This window comes from Siniperca chuatsi, linkage group LG24, assembly GCF_020085105.1.
Source record: "Siniperca chuatsi isolate FFG_IHB_CAS linkage group LG24, ASM2008510v1, whole genome shotgun sequence".
Lineage (NCBI taxonomy): Eukaryota > Metazoa > Chordata > Actinopteri > Centrarchiformes > Sinipercidae > Siniperca > Siniperca chuatsi.
In genome coordinates this window covers 12,971,140-12,993,734 of record NC_058065.1, presented here as the reverse complement: position 1 = coordinate 12,993,734, position 22,595 = coordinate 12,971,140, and the positions used below count along the sequence as shown (strand labels likewise).

At 43.0% G+C, this 22,595-nt stretch overlaps 1 protein-coding gene across 2 annotated transcripts; it reads right to left on the bottom strand.

The window, feature by feature from the left end:
* Nucleotides 1–1,494: 1,494 nt before the first annotated feature.
* rp1l1a (rp1 like 1a) lies at nucleotides 1,495–22,345 on the bottom strand. 2 transcript variants are annotated; one of them, XM_044188493.1, is made up of 8 exons: nucleotides 21,249–22,345; nucleotides 14,623–14,875; nucleotides 14,005–14,388; nucleotides 13,631–13,895; nucleotides 8,354–13,464; nucleotides 6,971–7,957; nucleotides 5,726–6,886; nucleotides 1,495–4,284 (listed from the first exon to the last, which is right to left on the bottom strand). In XM_044188493.1, the coding sequence occupies exons 2-8, from the start codon at nucleotides 14,854–14,856 to the stop codon at nucleotides 3,811–3,813; spliced, it is 8,616 nt and encodes a 2,871-aa protein (XP_044044428.1). In that variant the 5' UTR covers nucleotides 14,857–14,875; nucleotides 21,249–22,345; the 3' UTR covers nucleotides 1,495–3,810. The 2 variants fall into 2 exon arrangements, with proteins under 2 accessions (XP_044044428.1, XP_044044427.1); XM_044188492.1 differs by lacking the exon at nucleotides 21,249–22,345 and adding an exon at nucleotides 17,239–17,473.
* Nucleotides 22,346–22,595: the final 250 nt, after the last annotated feature.

Here is a 22,595-nt window from a genome sequence, read left to right as displayed (position 1 = left end):
CAGCACACACAGGTACTGGATTAGCGTGACATGTGTGTATCTTGAGAGCACTTGAGCAGCTTTGGAAACACCTTTTGGAGCAGAGCCAAACGCAGTAGGGAAGCACAGAGCAAAAAGGCAGCCCAGGACGGTAAAGGGCACATCAGGTCTGGATCAGAATCATTAGCATATTATTCTGAGTATTTATATAAACACCTCTGAAGAAATAAAAAAGGGTACTATTTGCCAACTAGAGACCAATACAAGGACTGCCACTGTTCATAGTGAACATCCACTATTATCATTACACTGCTTTTATGATTGGGCCAATGGGTGATTCATCTAATTTTCAATTTAGAGAGTTGGTTCTCCCAGATTCTCACCTACACTACCCCCAAAGTGGTACCTATCCATGCAGATAGTTTTGGTTTTCTTTTGTCCAGGTTTTGAGATCTCTGTCCCTGAGATTTCTGCTGATGCCAACACAGGAGGTGAATGAAATTTAATTTGTGTTGATCACAGCACTGGGAAGATATATTTAAAACACTCTAAAGCAACATCTTTTATCAGAATCATTGTCATTGTTGGGGATAATCCCCAGAACACACTTGTCATGTTTTTTTTTTATTTGGGACTATTTTTTCAGTAGAAATTAAGTTTCAATTAAAACTTATGAATTGAAAACTGTACTGTATGTGTAAATCAAATACCATTCCCTTCAAAATTAAATTTAAAACAATAGTTTGACGTTTTGGGAAATGCACTTCACCTTATTGCTGAGAGTTAGATTAGAAGGTCGATACCACTCTCATGTCTGTACACTAATTATGAAGCTAAAGCCAGCAGGCGATTAGCTTAGCTTAGCATACAGACTGGAAGCAAGGGGAAACCGCTAGCCAGGCTTTTTCTGTTTGTTGATTGTACACAGTAAAAGTAGCTAATTTAGACTTTTAAAGGTGCGACTAGAAGGCTAGTAGTGGTAACCAAGTTGGAAAAATGGGAGGTTTTCCTGTTCTTCCCATTGAATGCAGCATTAGAGTTGCTTGCAGGTGTATTTTTGAGCTTTGGAGTGAGCCAGGCTAGCTGTTTCCCCCTGCTCAGACTCTATGCTAAGCTAAACTAATTGCCTACTGGCTCTAGCTTCATAGTAAATGCACAGACATGCGAGTGGTATCAATCTTCTCATCTAACTCTCAGCAAAAAAGCGAATAAACATATTTCCCAAAATGTTGAACTATTCCTTTAAATCTAAGAGACAGGCACCTCAAAACTACAGTATCTGCTTAGCTAGATACCACTAGAGGGATCTGAAGGAAAAGTGTCCATTAAGTTCAAAATATGTCGGTCGTCAAAACATGAGCCTAAACCAAAATTAGAGTTTGAGATTATACCAGTGTGAACTAATGTGTAACCCAAATGGTCTGAGGTAAAATAATTTTATAATGAAGTTAAATACACCAATCTAGCAACGCTTTAGTTTGCATGCTCTCAGGTGAAATAATATGAGAATCACCGTCCTGTGCATTTATTTTATTTATATCAACATTATTACATTCATGTATTCATTTGCTCTAGGTACATGATGTTCACTTGGTGATGTCACAGACTGATGGACAGCCAAACAGACCAATAGCAGCATAGGCAGGCGCGCGCACACACACACACACACACACACACACACACACACACACACCCCCACACACCCACACACACACACACACCCTCTTGATCCCACAAACAGGAGGTGTTTGTCAAACTAAGCAACAAGAGATACACATTTTGCCTCGTTCACACTGTCCTGAGCACAAACTGACCATTTGCAGAATATCTCTGCTCTAAAAGTACTGTTAAGGAGTAAGCCTGGAGCCCAGCTCACTCAGCTTCGTTTGGGCTGATGAGATAAAATACTCCTAATGGGTCTTAAAAAGTATATTTTCCAGCATTTTAAAGAGCAGCTTTGATCCATTCCAGCCTCTTTAACAGGCTCTTTGGCTCTGCTGGAGAGCCACTTAAAGAGAGAGATGTCAGGAAACAAAAGACAGCCACTTAACCGTGATCTCTCCCTCTGTTTCTGTCGATCTACCTTCCTATAACCATGGATACAGTAAGGCATCAGTAACACGCTTCACGCTGTTGTTCCACATGGCCCGTTATGCAAACCGCACCTGAATCTACAGCATATAATACACACCTAAGAAAAGCTGCAGAGAAAGGTTTATATCATCCTGAAATTCAAATGTTTTCCTCCTGGCTTTTACTGTAGATATTGTCAGAAACACACAGATATGCTCAGTGTCACATTGTGATATGGTGTGCAAGTTTTTAACTGGATTCCTGGGAAAGCATGTACAGTAAATGGATATATATATATATATATATATATATATATATATATATATATATATATATTAATGAGGTACAGTTACTGAAAATAGTTTACGCATCAGCATGTGTAAGGGGAAAACCTATTCAAATTCGCAAAAATTAAAACATAATACAATAAAGCTACTAAAATACAGTTTTTGATTTGGAATAAATTCCTTTTTTTCTCTCAATTTTGGAGTAGAAAGTAATCCAAAAGTAACCTAAATGGCGCATGGAGTTAGATAAGAAGATCAATACCACTCTCATGCTAAATATGCTCTATGCTAAATATGAAGCTACAGCCAGGAGTTGATTAGCTTAGCTCAGCTGGCATGGAAACAGGCAAGAATGGAAACAGGCGGAAACTGCTAGCTTGGCTCTGTCCAGAGGTTAGAAAATTGTGCAAACAAAAGGTCTCTAATTAAGACATTATATCTGGCCTGGCAACCTCACGAAAATGACAAGACTCAAGGAAGTCCCTGCACCTGGCTAAGATATAGCCCATCACATTACTCCTCCATACACCACAACTTGTTATTTTTGCATTTTGGTTTTTGTACGAATTAAACAAACCAGATACAATGTGTTAATTAGTGAGCTTTTAAAGGTGTTGGTAGAGATTTCATTACCTTTGGACCTTTTGGACAGAGCCAGGCAAGCGGTTTCCACCTGCTTCCAATCTCTGTGCTAAGCTAAGCTAACCATCTTTAGCTTTAGCTTCAATCTTTTCATCTAACTCTTGGCAAGAAACTGAAAATGTCAAACTATTGCTTTAAGGTAATCAGGTTACATCACAGAGCTTGAGTAGATTTAAAGAGTGGTCTTTTTTACAGACTACAGATTTAAGTAGTTTTAAGGTAGTTAAGTAATAGCTAGGCGATGACCTTTCAAGAGCAAACTGTCCAAACCCCTGAGAATACAACAAGTCCAAAAAACAGTATCAATACACTGGTTCTGTCAAACACTACTGAAACAGTCAATTAACATCTAACATATCTCCGAGGTACTTGGTATCTTAATGGCTATATGATTCAATAAGTCATTAAACCTGTGGCCCAATGAACACAAAACTGAGTTTACATAATATACTCATAGGTGTAATTTTTTTGTTTTGTTTCAAAAATATATCTTATTCGTACACATAGAGTACAGAAATGGATATATTCCTTCATACATACAATTAACTTAAAAAATATACAAATAACCATTACAAATATAATTCATATAATTAAATAGGATAAGGTGGTGATTTCAAGTTTCAAGATTCTACATGTAAATCACTGTGACTCCTCCTACACCAGATCTGGAGTGATAAAGTGCTTCAAGTGTTTAAGTCTTTGTTTTTGGTAATAGTTTTTTAACCTACATAATTCTACCCGAGTAGTCACTGACAGAGCAAGGGTTTATGGGAGTCTTGAACCTTCTGAAGTCTGTGAACTCGCACCATAAGTTTGTTTTCTGTGTGAGTTAAAAGTTATCCAGTTCGACGTCACTCTCTTTGGCTTTGCGGCGTTTGACCCTTGCCGGTGACCGGCTCCTCCTCTGGCCCATACCACCACCAGTGGATACACCTGCAGCCATTTTGGGCACTTCAATGGAGTTTACAGGATTTTGGGGTGAATCTGTGTTTATGTCCTCCAAGGAGCCGGGCTGGGACTCCACAGAGGTCCTTGTTAACTGATGGAGGAGAGCACCATCCTCTCTTTTGTTTCTGCTCACCACCACCACCTCATCCTCCACCTCCTCCTCCTCCTCCTCAGGCTTGAACTCTTCAACAGCATCTTCCACAACCTCATCTCCATCTCCGCCCTCTTTCTCCTCCTCGTCTCCTGTGGCTCCAGGCCCCTCACGTCCTGATTCATCTGCACTGGTGTCACTTGGACGTTTGTCAGTGTCTGAGTCTTCGGCGTCAGCCTCTTCTCCCTCAGTCACCCCGTGGCCCTGAGGGTTAAACAGTAAATGAGCAGTTGTAATTAACTAAACTTGGTATTACTGGGGCAGCTAAGTGTCAGGAATTGCAGCTACATGTTAGTTACATAACAAGTGCAAAAATAATGGTTGGTATTAAAATTAGTTTCACTATCAGTGCAGGAAGGCTGCAGTTAAATACTGAATGTTAAAATTTCTGTTTGAGTGTGTGTCAAATAAGATGAGAACACATTGATTAAAAGTATGAGAGCCTGTTAAACGGAAGGTTTTTACCAAACAGTTTGTGACTGACAATAACAGCAGACGTGCATCAGTGGAAGTACTGTGTTGCTGCCAAACAAAACAGATTTGTTCAGTCTGTCTAATTGGATAGCAAGATTATCTTTTCCCACAGGCTTAGAATTAGTGGTAAGGCTGCAGTAGGTCAGATTCCTCTTTAAGGTACAGTAGATTTTAACCCTGCGGCCGTGTTCAGGCACTTCAGTGGTGTTTAAAAATGGGTGGTGCTCAAATTGGCATTTGTAACTAGAATGTAGGGACAGTCACTTATGTCATCCAACCAAACATTTTTATTAAAGAACAAAAAAAACTGTTTAAGTTGTTGCAGATGGTCTGCTAATAATCTTCCAGATTAAAAATAGAAATGTTCTTCATCGATATTTAAAGCTTTCTTAGAACCTGGGTTTTATTTTGGTAGTTTTGGTCATTGTCTATCAGTTATGATAACATTATACTCACCAAAAAGTTATTGCTGAGATTTGGGAAGACAATGACATTGCTACAACACAGTCCGACAGGCCAGGGAAGGTTGCAAAGAAGCTGATAGTTTAGTCAGATTAACGCTTTATTTGGAGGTAAAACCAAAAGTGAGCACACCTGAAATGTAAGTAATAATCACTCATTGGACAGGAAACCTGGCAACACTTTACTTGAAACCTCCCTATTTAGCATTTATAAGCAGTATAAACAGTTAATAAATGTATTTGTCATCATGTGTAACTTCTCCTATGAGGCATCTATAACTGCTATAAAAAGCAGTTAATGAATGATTGATAACACAGTATAACAGAACAGATTCTTGTACAAATGATAAACGGACAGCTTGGGTGGTGATTTTACCGTTCACCTTCGGTTTCTCGTCAAAATAAGTTTGGCTAACTTTGCATAAAACTTGTCTGATCGAGTTTGTTACCCCGTCTGACTTCTCTTTAGCAATGTTGCCGCGTTCCCAGATCTCAGCAGTTAACTTGCTGAGTGCATTGTTGTTATTACTGATAGAAATTATGGGCTAAACTACAAAATACAGACCCAGGTTAGAATAAAATGGAATTAACCTTTAAACTTCCATAATCCTGTACATGGACCAATATTTTGGTTCAGTTTTGGCTGTAGAAAGTTGATCTCTTCTGATATCTCTCAGACTAATTATCCTTTTGCATTTGATTCATCCTACCTGTAGTGAGGCTCTTTCTTCCTCTGATGCCTCCCCTTCCTTTTCTTCACTCTCTCCTCCCTTTTCGTTGTCATGTGACTCCCCCTCCCCAGTGCCATCGTCCTCGTCGTCTTCATCTTCTGCCTCTGCTGAAGCGCTGACATTTCCCTCCACAAACTCCTCCGCCACCGTGGATTCTTCATTTGCCTCATTTTTTGTAGCACTGTCGTCCTCCGTTTCCCCAGATGCCTCTTCTTCTCCACTTTCCCTGCCTGTCGTTTCATTTTCTTCCTCACACTCTTCCACCTCTGCCTCTTCCTCCTCCTCCTCCTCACCCTTACCATTTTCAGTGGTCTCTCCTTCACCTGCTGTTGCCTCTTTTACTGTCTCCTTGTCACTCTCCTCCTCTTCTTCCTCAGTTCCTGTCTCTTTCTCATCCCCTGGCTCCCCTTCATCCTCTGCATTCTCCCCCTCTTCCTCCCCTGCTCTCTCTTCATCATCTGCTGTCTCATCGTCACCTGTGTTCTCGCTAGTTTCTTCAGCATCCTCTGCTTCTGCTGTTTCCCCCTCTCCCTCCTCTGCTTTGTCGCTCTCCTCCTCATTTCTGGCAGACTGGCATTGACATTCTGCCGCCTCCTCCTCCTCTCCATTTTCTGATGTCTCCTCTTCCCCAGCTTCCTCACCACCTCTTTCTCCCTCTTCCTGCTCCTCATCACCCATACTATTTTCCTCTTTTGCTCCTACCTCCTCCTCTTCTCCTGCCTCTCCCCCATCTTCTTCTTCTCCTATTTCCTCATCTTCTTCTGGGATCGTCTCCTCTAAAACAACATCAGCTTTGATATCCTCTTTAGTTTCATCCTCCTCCTCTTCCTCCTGCAAAACCTCTAAATTCCTGCCCTCCTCGTCTACGACCACACTGTCACCTTCCTCCTCCGCAGGTTGTGGCACGGCTGCAGGCGATGGGCTTTTCTTCAGCTGCAGTATCTTAAGGAGGTCAAACTCCATCATCACTGGTGCCTCGGCCGCCATCGGGTTTGTTTTAAGAGGCCGGGCAGCCATTTTCTTGCGGACACAAGCATCACAGGGGCAGTAGTCGTCATCGCTTCGCTGGTCGCTGAACTCACCTGTCATCTCTCCATCGCTGAGGGAGTCAGCAGTTTTCACGGACTGGTTCTTCATGACCTGAAAAATAAATCAAACATTATCTTTCTGCCTTACAAGCAGCAGTATCTTGTTTAATGTAAAGAGGATTTGTGGTGGAATTACCTTTAATATTCGACGCCTCTTCTCTGTCATTGTTGACTCCCTGGAGAGGTTCCCTCCTTGTGGCGGCCGGGGCGACCTCCCAGCTCTGCCGGCACGACTCTGAATCTTCCTCATCTCACGTCCGATGCTGCTCTGGATGCGTCGGCTCACCTCTTCCCTTAGCTCAGATATCATGGTGTCCAGGATGAGGCTGTCGTCCAGGTCCCAACGAACTTTGAACTCCGCCATGGCGTTAATGTAGTGGTTCATGAACTGTTTCTCCAGCTTCTTCAGAAGGTGCAGGACCCAGACCGGATCAGGGTCTTGGGATAGCCTTTTTGACAAGGGTGCTCGCAGGACAGCTGGGGGCGTGCCTGAGCTGGAGTCCTCCAGCGTCTCTCGTTCGTTTTCGGTGGGGGATTTAGAGCTGTCATTAGCAGAGCTCTTGTCTGACGATGAGGGATTCTCAGAGGCTTTTGGGCTGTCTAGACATGGAGGGACTGTACTCTGTTCTTCACTCTGTACCGATTCCTCTGCTATGTCTGTCTGTGCATGCTCTGTAGATATCTCCTCTGGTTCTGACTCAATTTCCTTGTGTCGTGCCTCTGCATTTCCTTCCTCTTCTTCTTCTTCAACATTCTTCGCTCCCTCATCCTCATGTAAAGATTCTGTCTCTTTTGTTTTGTTTTGCTTCGTTTCATCTCCACCTTTATTTCCATTCTCCTTCCCTGATCCTCCAGAGCCAGTGCTCATATCCACCCCAGATGAGGACCTCGGTGGAGTCACCTGCTCTGTACCAATGTCTTTGGCCTCCTTGGCCTCAATGTTCCTGGGTTCAGTGAGCCAGAGGGATTGAAGGATGGTCATAATGTCCTCATACTGCTGGTTGCGGTCCTTCTGTTGTTCACAGCAAGGGCTCACTGCAGGGTCAATGAGCTGGAGCTGGGCCAAACAGTCCAAGAGCCCCCTGGCTGATGTGCTCAGTCTACGACCATAAACTGGAGAGACCTACAGAAAACAGCAGAGAATACAGATTACGTTACATACATAAATTGTGCTCACATTCATACAATCCATTCTATATCCTCGCAAATTAGGCATATGTGAAGAGCACTGGTTTCCAATGTAGGGTTGCAAGATAAATGAAATATCTATGGGTTTTAGACTATTGGTTTCACAATAAAAAGCCATTTTATAGATTAACCGATGAATTGGTTAATTGATAAAATACACATTAATCATATTGCACATAGTTGTTAGATGCAGCTTTAACAGTTTTATCCTAAAGACACTGATAGGAAAACCTGAACCTTGATAGCTTTTTCGTGATTATTCCACAAAATAGAATAGGAAAGGTTTTGTTCACGTAGACAAAAAGTCCTTTGCATAAACTCATTAGCTTACCTCAGGCATGCTCTGACATCGACCCAGAGAGGAGCTCAGAAGAACTTTCATCACTGCAGCTGAAGAATGCCAGTTCCTAGGCAGAAACTCACCTCTCAACAACAGAGTGTTGGGGTGAGAAGAAGTCCCCACTGCATCACCTGGAGCTGGATCTGAACTCTTCTCCTCTGCTGCGTCACATACAGCTTCCTCCTCTTTCTCTTCTTCCTCTTCAGCCTCAACTTTCTCCTTCTTGTCCACTTTCTCATCTTCAGGAGTCTCCTCCTCCTTTGCTACCTCTTCTCCAAGTTTCTCATCCACCACATTCTCCTGCTCCCCCCCTTCCTCATTCAGCTCATCACCAAGTGCGAGCATGCTGCCGTTAGTGGGAATGCTCCGCAGCCAGTCGCTGACAACCTCATTGGGGGAAGCGGTGGGCAGACAGGCAGGTGTCAGTTCCAGCTCCTCCTCCTGATCAGTCTGGTTACTGCTCCTCTGACACCTCCCACTTTTCTCGCTCTTGGGCTTGTCACTAGTTTTGCTGGCCTTCGTCTGTTGGCTATGGGGACGTGCAACAGCCAAGGTTTCCTTCAGCAGGTCAGCAGCGGACAGGGAGTGAAACAGATTGCTCTTACTACATGTCTCCGCTTTGCTGCATGGTCTGGAGCTGTGTAAGGGACAGGGGCTTGAGGATTCGATAGGTGTTTCTTTCTTTTGAGAACTGGATGTTTTGACACTGTTACTTCCTGCATTACATTTGGCCTCCTCTCCTTTATTCTCCTTTGAGGCTTTCATTTTGGAGCCTGAGTGAGCCGAAGCTGCCGACTCAGGCTTGAGGCAACAGGGACTCTTGGAGAGGACACTGGCTACCTTGTTGTCTGCCATATCTTCTTTCCCTTTGGCCTTACTAGCTGGTCTACTGACAGCCTGGTTTACAGTGTCATTGTTTGCTGAATCTCCAGCAGTTGTTTTTGCTACATTGGCATTTTTAGCGCTGGCACTTGCAGGGGATTTGCTCCGAACTTTAGCACTTGCTGATGCCATTGCAGATGAGGTTCTGTTGTCCGGGGCGTCAAGATTGCTAGCTTTTGTAGTTGAAGCAGACTTCACACTGCTTGTTTCAAGGTCATTTCCTGCTTTGGTTGGGCTGGCACTAGTATGTTGCTTATTGTCAAGCATTTGAGCTGCTGCTTTGACACTACAGTTACAAGAAGACCTGCTGCTTTTGGCTGAAAATGTACTGGCTGCTCTTTCTGTTTTTTGCTCTCCACCTTCTTCACTTTTATCCTCACTCCCTCTTGTGGTTTCAATAGTAGGGATCTCAATGGCTAGAGGATTGTGAGACAAAGTGCTTTTACTGCTATTACAGTTGGACTTTTGAGACATGGTGGACCGTGTTCCCTCCACATCTTCTTTCATAGCGTTGTTTATCTGAAAAGAAACACTGGAATTGCCACTGTCTGAGTCAGCTGTTTCTTGGTCTTCTGGCAACCCAAGAGAGACTGACCCTGATGAATTTCGACTCGGTGGTTGCTCTGTGCCTCCTGATTCTCTCCTCTGTCTTTTGGTTGAGGAGGACAGAATGCTGGCAGCCCGCTCAGAAGCCTCCTCACTTTTCAGCTCCTCATTATCTTCCTGTTTCTCCACCTCCTTATCCTCCCCCTCCTTTTCTTTTTTTGCCTTTTCAAGTGCTGAAGCTGCTCCACAGCAACATTTGGATCTGCCAGATTTAGCAGAGGTTGTGGAGTGAACTGACAAGGCACTGGGCCCTCTTGCCTCTCTGAGGCCAACACTGGGGCCAGGCAATTGAGGACTACTGGGCGATGCAGCTTTGGGTGAGTGGGTCCGTGGGGAACATGTCCTCCTGGGTGAGAGCATTTGGCCTTGAGAGTGTTCAGGAGATTTACTTCTTGGTGCATTGTCTTTCACAACTTTTTCATCTGCATCTGCTGTTTTAATAACAGCAATATCAGCTGTTCTATTATGATTGGACTTGGAAGCAGATGAAACATTAGATTTCCCTGATTTTGCTGATGCAGCACTTGGTGCTCTCACTGTTGTCTCATTTTCTTCCTCATCAACCCTTTCTGTTTTTTTAATGATGACAACATTTGGACTTGGTGACACCGATTTGAGATTCTTGCTCGAATTTGATATGTGGGAAGTTCTGGACCTCACTGAAGATTTTGACTTTACAGACATGGCACTGAACACCCGCTCTTGATTTTCATTTTGGTTCTCTACTCGATTTGTCTCAATAGAAGGAACATCAGCTTCATTTGGATTTGGAGATGCTGCAGTGCAGTTTGACTTTGAAGAGGTGTGTGATTTCCCTGATATGGCACTGGGGGTTCTGTCCTCCATGCTGTCCACCTCTGTCTTTGCTGTGTCTTTAGCTGGAGAAGCCACTCTTGAACTTGCGTCACAATTTGGGTGGTGAGACTTTGCAGAAGAAGCTGATTTGCCAGATAAAGCACTGGCGGCCCGGTCCTCAGCTTTTTCACCGCCTCCTGTATTGTCTCCTATTTCAGAATTTGCTCCTGTGTTCTCATTACAGTTGGACTCATGAGATTTAGAGGACCCTGCACTGGCTGCCCTCTCATTTTCCAATTTAGCAGACATTACACTCTCTGGCCTCTGCTGTGTTTCCTCTTCTACCATCTCATTTTCTTTTTCCTCAGCTACCCTTAATCTTGCAGATGCCGCAATTTCATTGCCATTACAGTTGGACTTGCATGACTTTGAAGACTTAACAGACATATTAGATTTAACTGATCTGCCAGACATTTGACTCGCTGTCCTTTCTTCTCCATCTCGTCCAGTTTCTGACCTGGGAGAAAGTGACCTTTCCGAAGCTTTGGTGGACTTATGGGATTTATTAGACTTGACAGACAGATTGGACTTGGCTGACATGGCATTCACTGCTCTCTCCTCTGCCTCCATTCCTTCTTCCTGTCCTGTTGCTTCGATAACGGGTTCATCAGCTGCCTTAGCACCTGGAGATACTGCTCTCAAACAATGACTGCAAGTGGACCTGCGTGATGTGCTGGACTTTGCTGATACATTTGATTTAGCTGATCTAGCAGACAGGACACTATCAGGTCTTTCTGCTTCGCCAGGTTTGTCAGAAGCATTAGACTTAACAGAAAGAACACTAGGAGTTCTTTTGTTTGTGTCATTCTCTTCCACAGCTGTATTATCAGTTGGGGAGGCAACCTTAATACTTAACTTGACTGAAGCACTGGTCTTTGCCGAAGCACCAGATTTGGCTGACAAGGAGCTAAGTGCTCTCTCTACACCGTTCTCTCCCTCAGCCACCTGTCTTGTCTTGATGTCAGGAGCCTCAGCTGTGTCGCTGCATTTGGACTTGTGAGACTTGCTGGACTTGGCAGACAGGTTGGACTGAGCTGACATGGCACTGGGGCTTCTCTCCTCCTCCTCATTACAGCCAGACTTGTGTGATCTATTGGACCTGTGGCTTGTGGCGCTAGGAGCCCTTTCTTCCCATTTTCCTTTTGCCTCAGGATTGGACGTTGTGGACATGGCACTAGATGCTCTGCCGTCCAGGACATTTGATATTGCAGAGAAGCGCCCATGGTTGGTGAGGTTGGTCTTGTTGGATTGTGTTGACACAGCTGAAACATCTGAGCCATCATCATCACTGCTGTTATTGCCATTCTCTTGGTTGGAGAGAGGTGTGGCAGGCTTTGGAGAGGCTCGGTGGGAATGATGGGACCTCTGTAATGCTCTACTATTGGAAACGGAGTTGACCCCACGTTTGCAGCCGCCACAGTTAGGACATACACTGGATGAAGAGCCTGCTGAAAGTTCTGTGTGACCAGACAAGCCACTAACAACCCTCTTTATCTCTTCATCCTCATCATCTGCAGCTCCCTCTTCCTCTGAGTTTGGGATCTTGGCCTTGCTGGACCTGCAAGACCCTCTGCTCATTTTGGGCATGGAGCTGGGAGCACGATGGATCTCCTCTGCTTCAGCTGTTGAATGTGGGGTGGCTGCTCCACAGTGACAGGAAGAAGCTGCAGATACTGCCCTGCTTCCTCTCTCTTCCCCGTCCTCATGCTTCTTGTGTTCGGTAGAGTTGTTGGAACCGGCCAAGAAGTTGCTTGTTGGTTTGTCATTCAGGTGAGTCTGGAAGGTTGGGGATGGTTCATTGCTATGACCGCATTGTGAGGCGCTGGGTGGCAGGTCATCATCCTGGTCCTCTTTCAGTGATTGCAGAACATGTGAGGAGGTGCTGACTGCAGACAGCGGACGCTCCCCCTCTTCCTCCATCAGTAGCTCATCCTCTACTGACTTCCGGCTAAGTGGTCGTAGGTTGCTATCCATGGCAACTACTTCACTGCGGCTGCAGCATCGGCTCACCCTGCACACCTCTACATGGGTGTCTCCATCCTGCTCCACCTCCACTCTGCGCTCAACCTGCTCCGTCATACACATCTCCTCCTGGACTAGGTGACTCTGCTCTGAACCTGAGCCTCCTCCACAGTTGGAGAGTTGTGCTCGACAGCGCACCACCCTTCTGGAATTACATGATGAAGAAGAGCTAGAAGAGTGTGTATGTCTCATCATAGTGTGGGTGTGGCTGGATGTAAGTGGGGGAGGGACAGGAGGCTGTTTGTGGCTGTGTGCTGGGTTTTCCCACAAGTCGTACTGCTGTTCCTGTCTCTGGTAGCAGCAGGGGCAGCGGTTCCCCTCTGATGAACGCTGCAGAGGTTGGTTGGAATAATCCACACACTCTGGGTCGAAGGACGCGGAATCCGGGTCAGAGCAGCTCTCTGATTGACCCTGCTGCAGGTAATGGGGCTGGGCCTGGCTCAGGGGGCAACATTCATTGGTCAGAGATGGGGATTTTTTAATTTGTGTAGACCACTGGAGAGTCTCGTCATTGTGTAGGCGAAAACGCACCCTCATCTCTACTGAGAGGCTGCCATCTTTATTGACCAGGACACGCTTTTCAATGTCCTCGTTCATAATAGACGGTCTGGCCTGGGAGTAGGTGTTGACACCATTGCCATATGACTTCTCTGAAGACAAGGAGAAACGGGTGGAGCGGTTTGAGGAATCTGAACGAGGGTGGATGATGCTTTTTTTGGTTTCCAGACCAAAGTTAACTGAACAGAGAGAGAGAAAAGCAAAGTATTTCACTTTTTCTTACTCCATTAACTATTTTAGGTCTGTTGTTGAAATTGAGGTTTGTGTATTGGCTATTTACCCACCCATTAGTATATATTTAAATACCTGTGCCTATATACATTTTGTGAAGACCAAACAACTTACCATTTTTCTTGCTTTCATGCCCATCACTGTACTCGCTGGTTCTGGACTGAGCTCCATGAGGTGGGGATCTTGCTCCTTGAGTAGCAGGAGATCGGGCTCCATTTCCAGGAGTCCTGGGGCCAAGACCAGGGGACCTGCTGCCCAGACTGGGCAGTTTTTCCTCTGAGTTCTTCATGATAAAGTTTACCAGCAGTGGGCTGAAGGCTTCCCGGCCAACACACACCAACACACCAGGACAAGTCATCAGGCTTTGCACACTGTCGATCTGGAAACAAATTCACAGTGTCAGGAGTTTCCGCTACACAGGATGTCATCTGCAGTACAGAACACACTCTAAATCATGACCACACATTCAAAAACAAACCACTTCTTACCCTGCGTCCGTCTGCAGTGTAGAGCTTGCGGACATGAAACTGCATCACCTCGGACACCTCATCAAGAAAGGCCACCAGGCTCCGTGTCGACCTCCTGCTTAGCACCACACTCCTCCTCATCCCAGGCTCGCTGTTCTTCACCAGCAGGATCCGTCGCTGCCTGTGGCCAGGCGGTGTTGTGGACGAGGTTTGGGGCCGCTGAGGCCTACGGCTGTGATGGTGCCAGATGCTTGGGCGTTTGCTCGCCAGCTCCATGTTGACTGGCTTAGCCTGGCGACGGTCAGAGCAGAGGTAGCAGCCGCCATCCTGGAGCTGCTCTAGGTGTTTGACGGCGTGGATGCCGCGGGGAGTGGTTACAGTCCGCACGCCAAATGGCAGAGGCACCTGTATGTGGACACATATATGTATCTTCCTGTCTATCCAAATTTCATGATTGGTAAAAACATTACATTTCATAAATTACATCACCATTTTTAAATGTTTTCCAATGGTAAACATTTAAGGAAGTAGAGATAATCCTGATGCCAAGTTGAAAACATTAAAGTGCAGTACAGCTGCATCTACACAGTCAGCTTCAAAAGAAATCTACATCACAGCTCTGAGACCTGTCATACTAACCTTTTGGGAAAGGTCGTCCAGCAGGGCGTCGAAGCATTTGAAGCTGCGCTTGTGGACTGCCATCTTGACGCCCCCGAACTGGCTGTCGCCGCTTTTGTAGAAGGTGATCCGCTTGGCCGGGGTGGCTGTGGTCACATGGGCGAGGCGTAAGTTGGACGGGGCTGGCGTAGGGAGGTGTGAGGCATGTTTAGACGGGGGCTGGGGGTCCCACATCCCTGCCTGGACCGAATGCATGCTGCAATCTCACACACACCTGAGGGATACACACAAACATACAACACAAAATATACAGAAGTTGTTGAATACCAAATCACATATATGCAAATATATTCACATTGAGACAACACTTGAGTGTTTGATCACCTCATTGCCTTGCCAATAACTTAAACTCCACATACACACACACGCATACAGAGGAATTTGATTTCAGTTCTTTTACAGAATCACCACTATTACACGTTGCTTTTTAAAATATACTATGAGCTACAGTATTAGGATGGTGCATCTATCATCAGTTACAGTAACAAAGGAGTACTTCAAATGCAAATGTTTTCAAAAGATTAATTTACCATTTTATTATTTTATTTTTATATTATTATATTTAAGGTGTTACATTGCCTTTTGTTTTTCTGTTCACACATTTTCTAATTGCACTCACAAGATCACAACTCCTAATCAGGGTGTTTGATTGAGGATTCAGGACAGGACATCCTCTCACAGGGCTACCTGACATATAAGGGTGTTACATATGTCTTTTGGCTACAACAGGGGAAGCATTTTGTACAAAGTCATTTCCAAATCAAACTAACATGCTGACATGCCTAAAAATTGCCAGCTTTCCTAAGATTCTCTATGATTGTCATTCTCTCAAAATGTTCTGTCATCTTTCATCTATAAGTGATATCAAAATACATATACCACAGTTTGCCTGAAACAGAAGATCTCTGCTGAATTTAGTCAATTTTGGGACAAAAGACCTATGGACTGGCATCAACTTTAACAGAAAACAATCACATAATGTAAACTGACAATATCCAAAGTAGCTACAAGCACATCTATATAGATTTAAGGACAGCGCTTCCCACAGCCTGCTATATTTAGTGGAGCGGCCTAGCACACATCTAGAAATCCTATTTGGAAAGGATGTGAAAAGTTTCTGTCCTGCTTCTGAACAGCCAACATAAACCAGCTTGCATAATATACAGTATATACAGTAATTATGTAATAATATACGTTATTCATACTGTTTCACTTTGTTTTATAACCTCACAATTCACTGATTGACAGAGTAATACAAAAAATGTATACTTTTCTATTTGGTTTTGATGGGGTTCACAGGTCTGTGTGCATTTGGATAATTGTATAATTACACATATGTTAAGAGAGCTTGAAGCTGAGACAAAACCAACTTTAAACTTTACAACAGAAAACACAAACCATGTATCCCTGTTATGAGCAGCAATAGAAATGACTGCAATATAAACAGGTGTAGCCTGAATCAGTACAGGAGACACCTTGCCTCTTATATTCAATAGACTGTTTACTGTGATGACTTTCAATAACCTGTGAAAAAAGGTGAACGTTATCAGCAGGCTTAGCAGGGTTTTAAGTCCCACGAGGCTAGACTGCAGGCCAAATCACTGCTCTTAGCTGTAGACTCTCCCAACGTGACGCTCTGCTTCTTAATCCCACTTCAGCTGTCTCACTTAACACCTAATATATCAACCATCCGTTTTATTTAGCCATTGAAGGAAATGCAACAGTTTAAACAAATGTTTAACTACATGTTAACTATATTATTTTCAAAAGCGTCATGGCAGCAAATCATTGGTTTCCAAGGTGACACAGCACAGACAAATAGCTCCTGAAGCTCATTCTGACTGGCTCTGAAACTGATGGAGAAAAAGGTTGCTGGAGGAGCTGGTTAAAGAGGAAGTTACAAATCGTTACAAAAGACAGACGAAACAGTGATGAAGGAGAATATAATTAGCTGCTGGTCTGAAAGTAGGTCTGTACTTTTACATTTAGAATTTGAAAGAGTTGCACAGGTTAAGGACTCGATTTTCAATTATTTTCCCTGCTGAGGCCTGAATACATACGTGAAAACATACTGATAGCACCTTGATTAGACATTTTAACAAGACATATCATGAGCCACATGCACTAGCCCTTTGAGCATAATAGCAACAAGTTGGGGGACTTTTTAATAAAAACAACATTAAAAATAACGAATAATAAGTAATAGCAATATAACTGTAGAACCTCTTTTGCCACTATATATCAACTGGAGACCTGTTTTTAGTGATATGTAGTTGCAGCGCTTTGAGCAGTCAGAAGGACTAGAAAGGCGCTATATAAGTACAGTCCGTTTACCATTTAGCACATTATATCACCATAGATTATGTTACCACAAAGCCAACTACAGCCCCATCTTTATAACATTAATGTCACCTAAAGAACCATTTTTACCACTGTTCACCAATTTAAGACTTTTTTAATCCATACGTAAAAACATTAGAATTTCTACCACTAATTTGACCACAATTCATGCACGTAACAATTATTTTTTACAAGTATTATACCAGTTTACCTCTATCTACTAGGTGTATTACTCACATATTCAGGAAACATGGTCCAAAGAGATGTGAAAAAGCTGGAGGGGAATGTGTTTCTGTCCGCGCAGGGTCTGACCGGTCGAGTCAGCAGGAGTTAGCACTATGTGTCTGAATGTGTGTGTGTGTGTGTGTGTGTGTGTGTGTGTGGCGGCTCTCTCTGCAGCTTGAGTCATACACTAAGATGTACAGCAGAGCCCCTGGTTCCACAGCTCTCTGGGTAAAATGGCAGTCGGTAATCGGGCACACGGAGGAGGGAGGGGGCGGGTGGAGAGAGGAGAAATGAGGGGAGAGGAGAAGACAGGGGAGGCTAAGGATAGAATGAAAAGCCTGCTTAAGAACCTGTGTGTGTGTGTGTGGGAGAAGGGGGTTGCTATGGTAAGGCCAAGATGGTGGTGAGACAGGTGATGTTCTTATGCATGCCGCAATTGACCTGGAGAAGAAGCACATGCTAATTTGCAATTTTGATGGTTTCTTTTATTCTAACTTATAACCAGGTGGGTGGGAGGGGCAGTATATAAAAGACAGCTTCCTGCAGTTTGAGTTATATTAGTGAGGGTAAAGGGAGAAGATAGTTGATGTTTGTCAAATAAGACATTTTTATGGATTACATTTTCACATGTCCATCTGAACTTTAAGCGGTCGTAGGTGGCCTGGCCTCTAGTGGTCTGTTTGAACAGTCTAGAGAGCCATCTAAATTGTTGTACAGGGAACAAAGGCTTTACTTTGAAATCAGACATCTTAGGTTTTCAGCACATACTGCTCCCTCTCTCTCTATCTTGTTCTCTATCTGTCTTTCTATGTCTTTCTCACACACACACACACACACACACACACACAGTTCTAGTCGGAGAGGATTATAATTACAGACAGTCTGTCTGACAGCATGGTGCCTCCAGTTTAGAAATCACTGAAACCACCAACTGCTCCTATTGAACTGCGTCATGGCAAACTAGTTATCATTTTTGGAGGAGTGGTGGAAAATCGATCATGAGCAAATCATGACCAGTTGGTCATCACAACCAGGACAAAACACTATTAGTATGACTAAAAACCATTTACAATTGATTTTTACACTTCATATTTTCACTCTGTTTTTGTCTAGTCCCTATTTTGTTTACTTCTTTGACCCTGTTTGAATGAACATACATTATGTGTCGAAATGCTATACTTAGGTATAAAGTTGGAGTTATAACTGTGTAGATATTGTGCAGTGTAGCTTTTGGACAGTGGGTGGTAAAGGTGCAAGTTTGTCCCGCCCTTACAGGTGCAAGAAAGCTAACAGGAGAGAGGGGGAGATGTCAATCAAGCGGAGTCAGGAAAGTATCTGTAATCAGGCAATAAGTGAAAACACCGGTGTGGGGGACCAAGAGTGTGTAGGGCCTTTAAATAAATGTAGTGGAGTAGAATTATAAAGTAACACAAGAGGGAAATACTCGAGTAAATTACAAGTACCTCAAGATTGTACTTAACCCTACATTAAATTGATTTCATGTCCACTTGGGGGCACCTTATAAAGTTGATATGGTAAACTTGTTAGCAAACAGTTGCCTATTTACACCTATAGCAGACACAGAGCAACATTAGCATTCATTCGGAGTCTAGTTTCTGGATACCTGGTGAATTTAGTCCAATATTTGCTCTCCTTTTAGCTCTGTTTTCCTCTCCACCAGCTCCTGAGGGAAGCTCTGTAGTATCCCCGTCGGGACTGATGCTCCCTACAGAAAAGCTTAGGGAAGTTCTCTGGCCTCGGGGAAGTAATGAACCCATTATGGCCTGGTACATCAGAATGAGGCAAAGAAGACGGCACATTCGAAAACTTACTTGAACTTAGTTACTCTGGTTAACTTCCCCTCTTCCGATAAACAACAGCTGTTTCTCTATGCTTAGCAATAGGAGGCATCCCAAACTAGCTAGCTCTTTAGCTGCTAAATGCTCCACTGTGTTCACCAGCTAGTTGCTAACTTTGTCTGTCTGCTGTTTGCTGCTGGGCAGGTAGCGTACAGTGGGGGTTTTTTTTTAGAGTCTCTTTAACTGAGTCTGGAAACGATGCTGATGAGAGCAGTTAGAGTGAACCAAAGTCAAGTTGCAGGCCGTAAAACCAATACAATGAACTGAAAGATGCTAAAATTCTCCGTGAAACAGAGGGGAACTGCAGAGTGATCATCCTCTGTGGGTGATATACAAGCAGTCTGTGATTTGTTAATTTTTAACAAGGGGGATGGCCCAATGGGAGCACCCCATGACTCCACGTTGCTACTTGTCACTTTGATCATGAAGGTGACACTACTCTATAGAGTAAAGGCTACAATATAGTATAGACTTGAGTATTTATAGAAATATAGTTTAGAGATTATTATAGATCGAAGACAAAACTGACTGAGAGAAAAAGGCGCAATTACAAATCCGTCTACTAGCTGGCTACTTCAGCCTCGGTCGGGGCCGTAGATTCTAACTTGCACAAACCTGAGTCAGATAAAGGATCAAAGAGTCAGGCAGACTAGACTAACAGATTCAACTAAACAACCTCTCTGCCCCTGCATTCTCTCTGCTGGATGCATTTTGGTAATTTTGTTAACAAGGGGGATGGCATCCCCCCTCAAATCGCCTACTGTATACAAGTAGTCATTTGATCTATTGTTAGCATAAGAATATTCATCAGAGCAGCTTTAAGTATAGTACTTGAACTGCAAAAATGAACACTCAGTTTCATTATTTGATATTAAAAAGTAAAATTAAACAAGTCTAATTAATTTCAAATAAGCACATAGTTCATATGCCTAAACTGGAAGCTGGATTATGTAAGAATTTTTTGAGAAAAAACATTTTGCTCTCAGTTTGGTTTAGATTCTGCAAAATGTAATTCTGGTGTCTCTCAAGGGTTTTTCTCTCGAAATAAATCTACAAAATAAGACTATTTTACAGGATCATTAACATGAAAAACTTTCAAATTCAATGAGAGCAACGTCTCCTGCGGCCATTCAGGGACACCGTATTGCAACGTTAACTAGAGGCGCTTTAAAATCAAGCTTTAAAACAGCAACAAAACAAACAGAATGTCACAAAAACACATTTTCCCAACCTACAATACACTCTTCTTGTGCTTTTGTGAACACCAAGGGCAGTTTACACAACAATTTATTATTTCCTTTTACAGGATAGAAACGTCCTTGAAACAAGAAATCTTGTTATTGATGAGCAAATTATTGCATAACTCAGACTTAACTCCTTATTTCATCAATCTGTATCTGCTTCACAGCTTTAATGAGAGACAGAAAGAGTAGGAGGGCCTCAGAGAATTCTGGGTAGACAGGACGTCAGGGATGAGTAGTTCCTGTGCTGACAGGTGCAAGGCATCAAAGTGAAGCATCAGGCAGCCGCTCTCTGGAAAACTGCTGGTGCTAATGGGTATTCCTTGTGGATAAATCAAGGAAATCATCACTTCTGCCTTGAACCGGTTGATATTACACAACAGCAGAGACACTTCGTCCTGCAGTATTTTTAAGAACCAAAACTCTTATGTTGCAATACCCATCCCTTCACATGTGTTAGAGATATTAAATGATCTACCTCACTTTTCTGCTCCTTAAAATGGAAACTAAACTAACTGAAGTTCTGTCGGTGCTGGAGTGTAATTGGTTCAGTCAGCAGGACGAAGGAAGAAGAAGAAAGGAAAGGAGAGATTATATGATGTGTGGCCTACTTCTGGAGGTCCACTCACTCCTCTTAGCATCTGCTCAATCCCTCCTGCTCTCTGTCTCTCATCCCATAAACAGGTGCTTGTGTGTGACTCACCTCATCCAACTGGATCACACACACACACATACACACACACACAAAGAAACATACTGCATGCATATGTAAAGAGTTATAAAATAGAGTTATGAAATGACAACAAAAAAACACAGTGACACCCACTACGGATCTTACAGGCTAAGTCTTTGGGAGTTTAAAGGGGGCATGATGTTTGTGAAGCAACAGGAGTTTGAGGGAAAAGAAAGAGATCAATCTTACCTTTATGGACGCATACCCACAGCAATGATGGAAGATCAATGGCCAGTTATAGATCCAGAAAAAACAAAACAACTTTAGATGGTGAGATATTAAAGTCAGTGAGCATGGACCGCTCCGTCAGACTCATCGGAATAGCGCTGCGCGTTCAGTTTCCCCCCGGAGATCGTAGATATGAGGCGCATGTTCAGCTATGCGTCAATTCAGCAGCTTAAAGACCGGAAGTACACTGATTTAGGCTTTCAAATTAATACGTGCATTTCCGTTTGTAACGGATCTATTAGCTCAACATTTACAACCATCATTAACACCGTCATAAAATCAGATCAGCTCCCATTTAAAACAATAGGCTAAATACTGAGACATTAACGTAATGATTTTAGATGTTAGTTTGTTCTTAAGCTATTTGTTATGCATTTTAGGGATTTAAAATAATTTACAAAATCAATCACTAAACAAAGTGTATGAGGGTTTGGTGCCACCTTTAATGGTAATTGCCCATGATTATAATACTATAATAGACTAACCAAAGTCAGATACATTAGATGGAGGATTAAAGATAACCAGATGTGGAAAAGTGCCCAGTGTCCAAAAAAGGCATACTTGCATTACATGTAAATACAAATGTTCTAAGGTTTCTGTTTCCAAGGTGCAGAAAGAGCAATGTTCATATTGAAATAGGATTCTGTAAGAATAAAAAGATAAGAAATGTATAATATATGTCAGAGTTTTCTAATGTGTTTCTTCTTAGATATGAGGAATCAAACTCAGAAGAACGATCCTGAGTTCTACCCTCATAATCTCCAAAAATCTCCAACTTTTTAATCCAACAAATCCAGACCATTGACCCTAAGGTTGGGTAAAGAAGTGGGTCAGTCATAGTACTTTCAAGTGTTCAGTATTGAGGGAGAGGGATGGCTATATAGACCTTTTTATAATAATTTTTGGAAACATGTATCCTGTGGAAAGTCATTATTCAGATAGCTGAGTCCACATTTAACCAGCTTTGTTATGAAAATTACCTGGAATTTAGCAGAACCACCATTAAGAACCTACAGAGAAATTAATTTCCAGAAGCTACTATTGATCTTTTATGTGCAACAAAGTTTTTTTTAGTATAAAATACGTTTGTTTAATGAATTTACATTCAACTATCTCATGTGATTACTAGACAATATTTTTCAAAAAGAGATTTAAAAAACTATTGGTAATTCTGCTAATAAAACTTTTATTTTTAAATGCACGGCCGGAAATGGTGTATCGTTGATACGGCTAGTTTGGCATCGCAATTCGTTATCTTTACATTAGAAAACCCTCTCTCCTCCGATTTATTTCTTAAGAAACCATAGG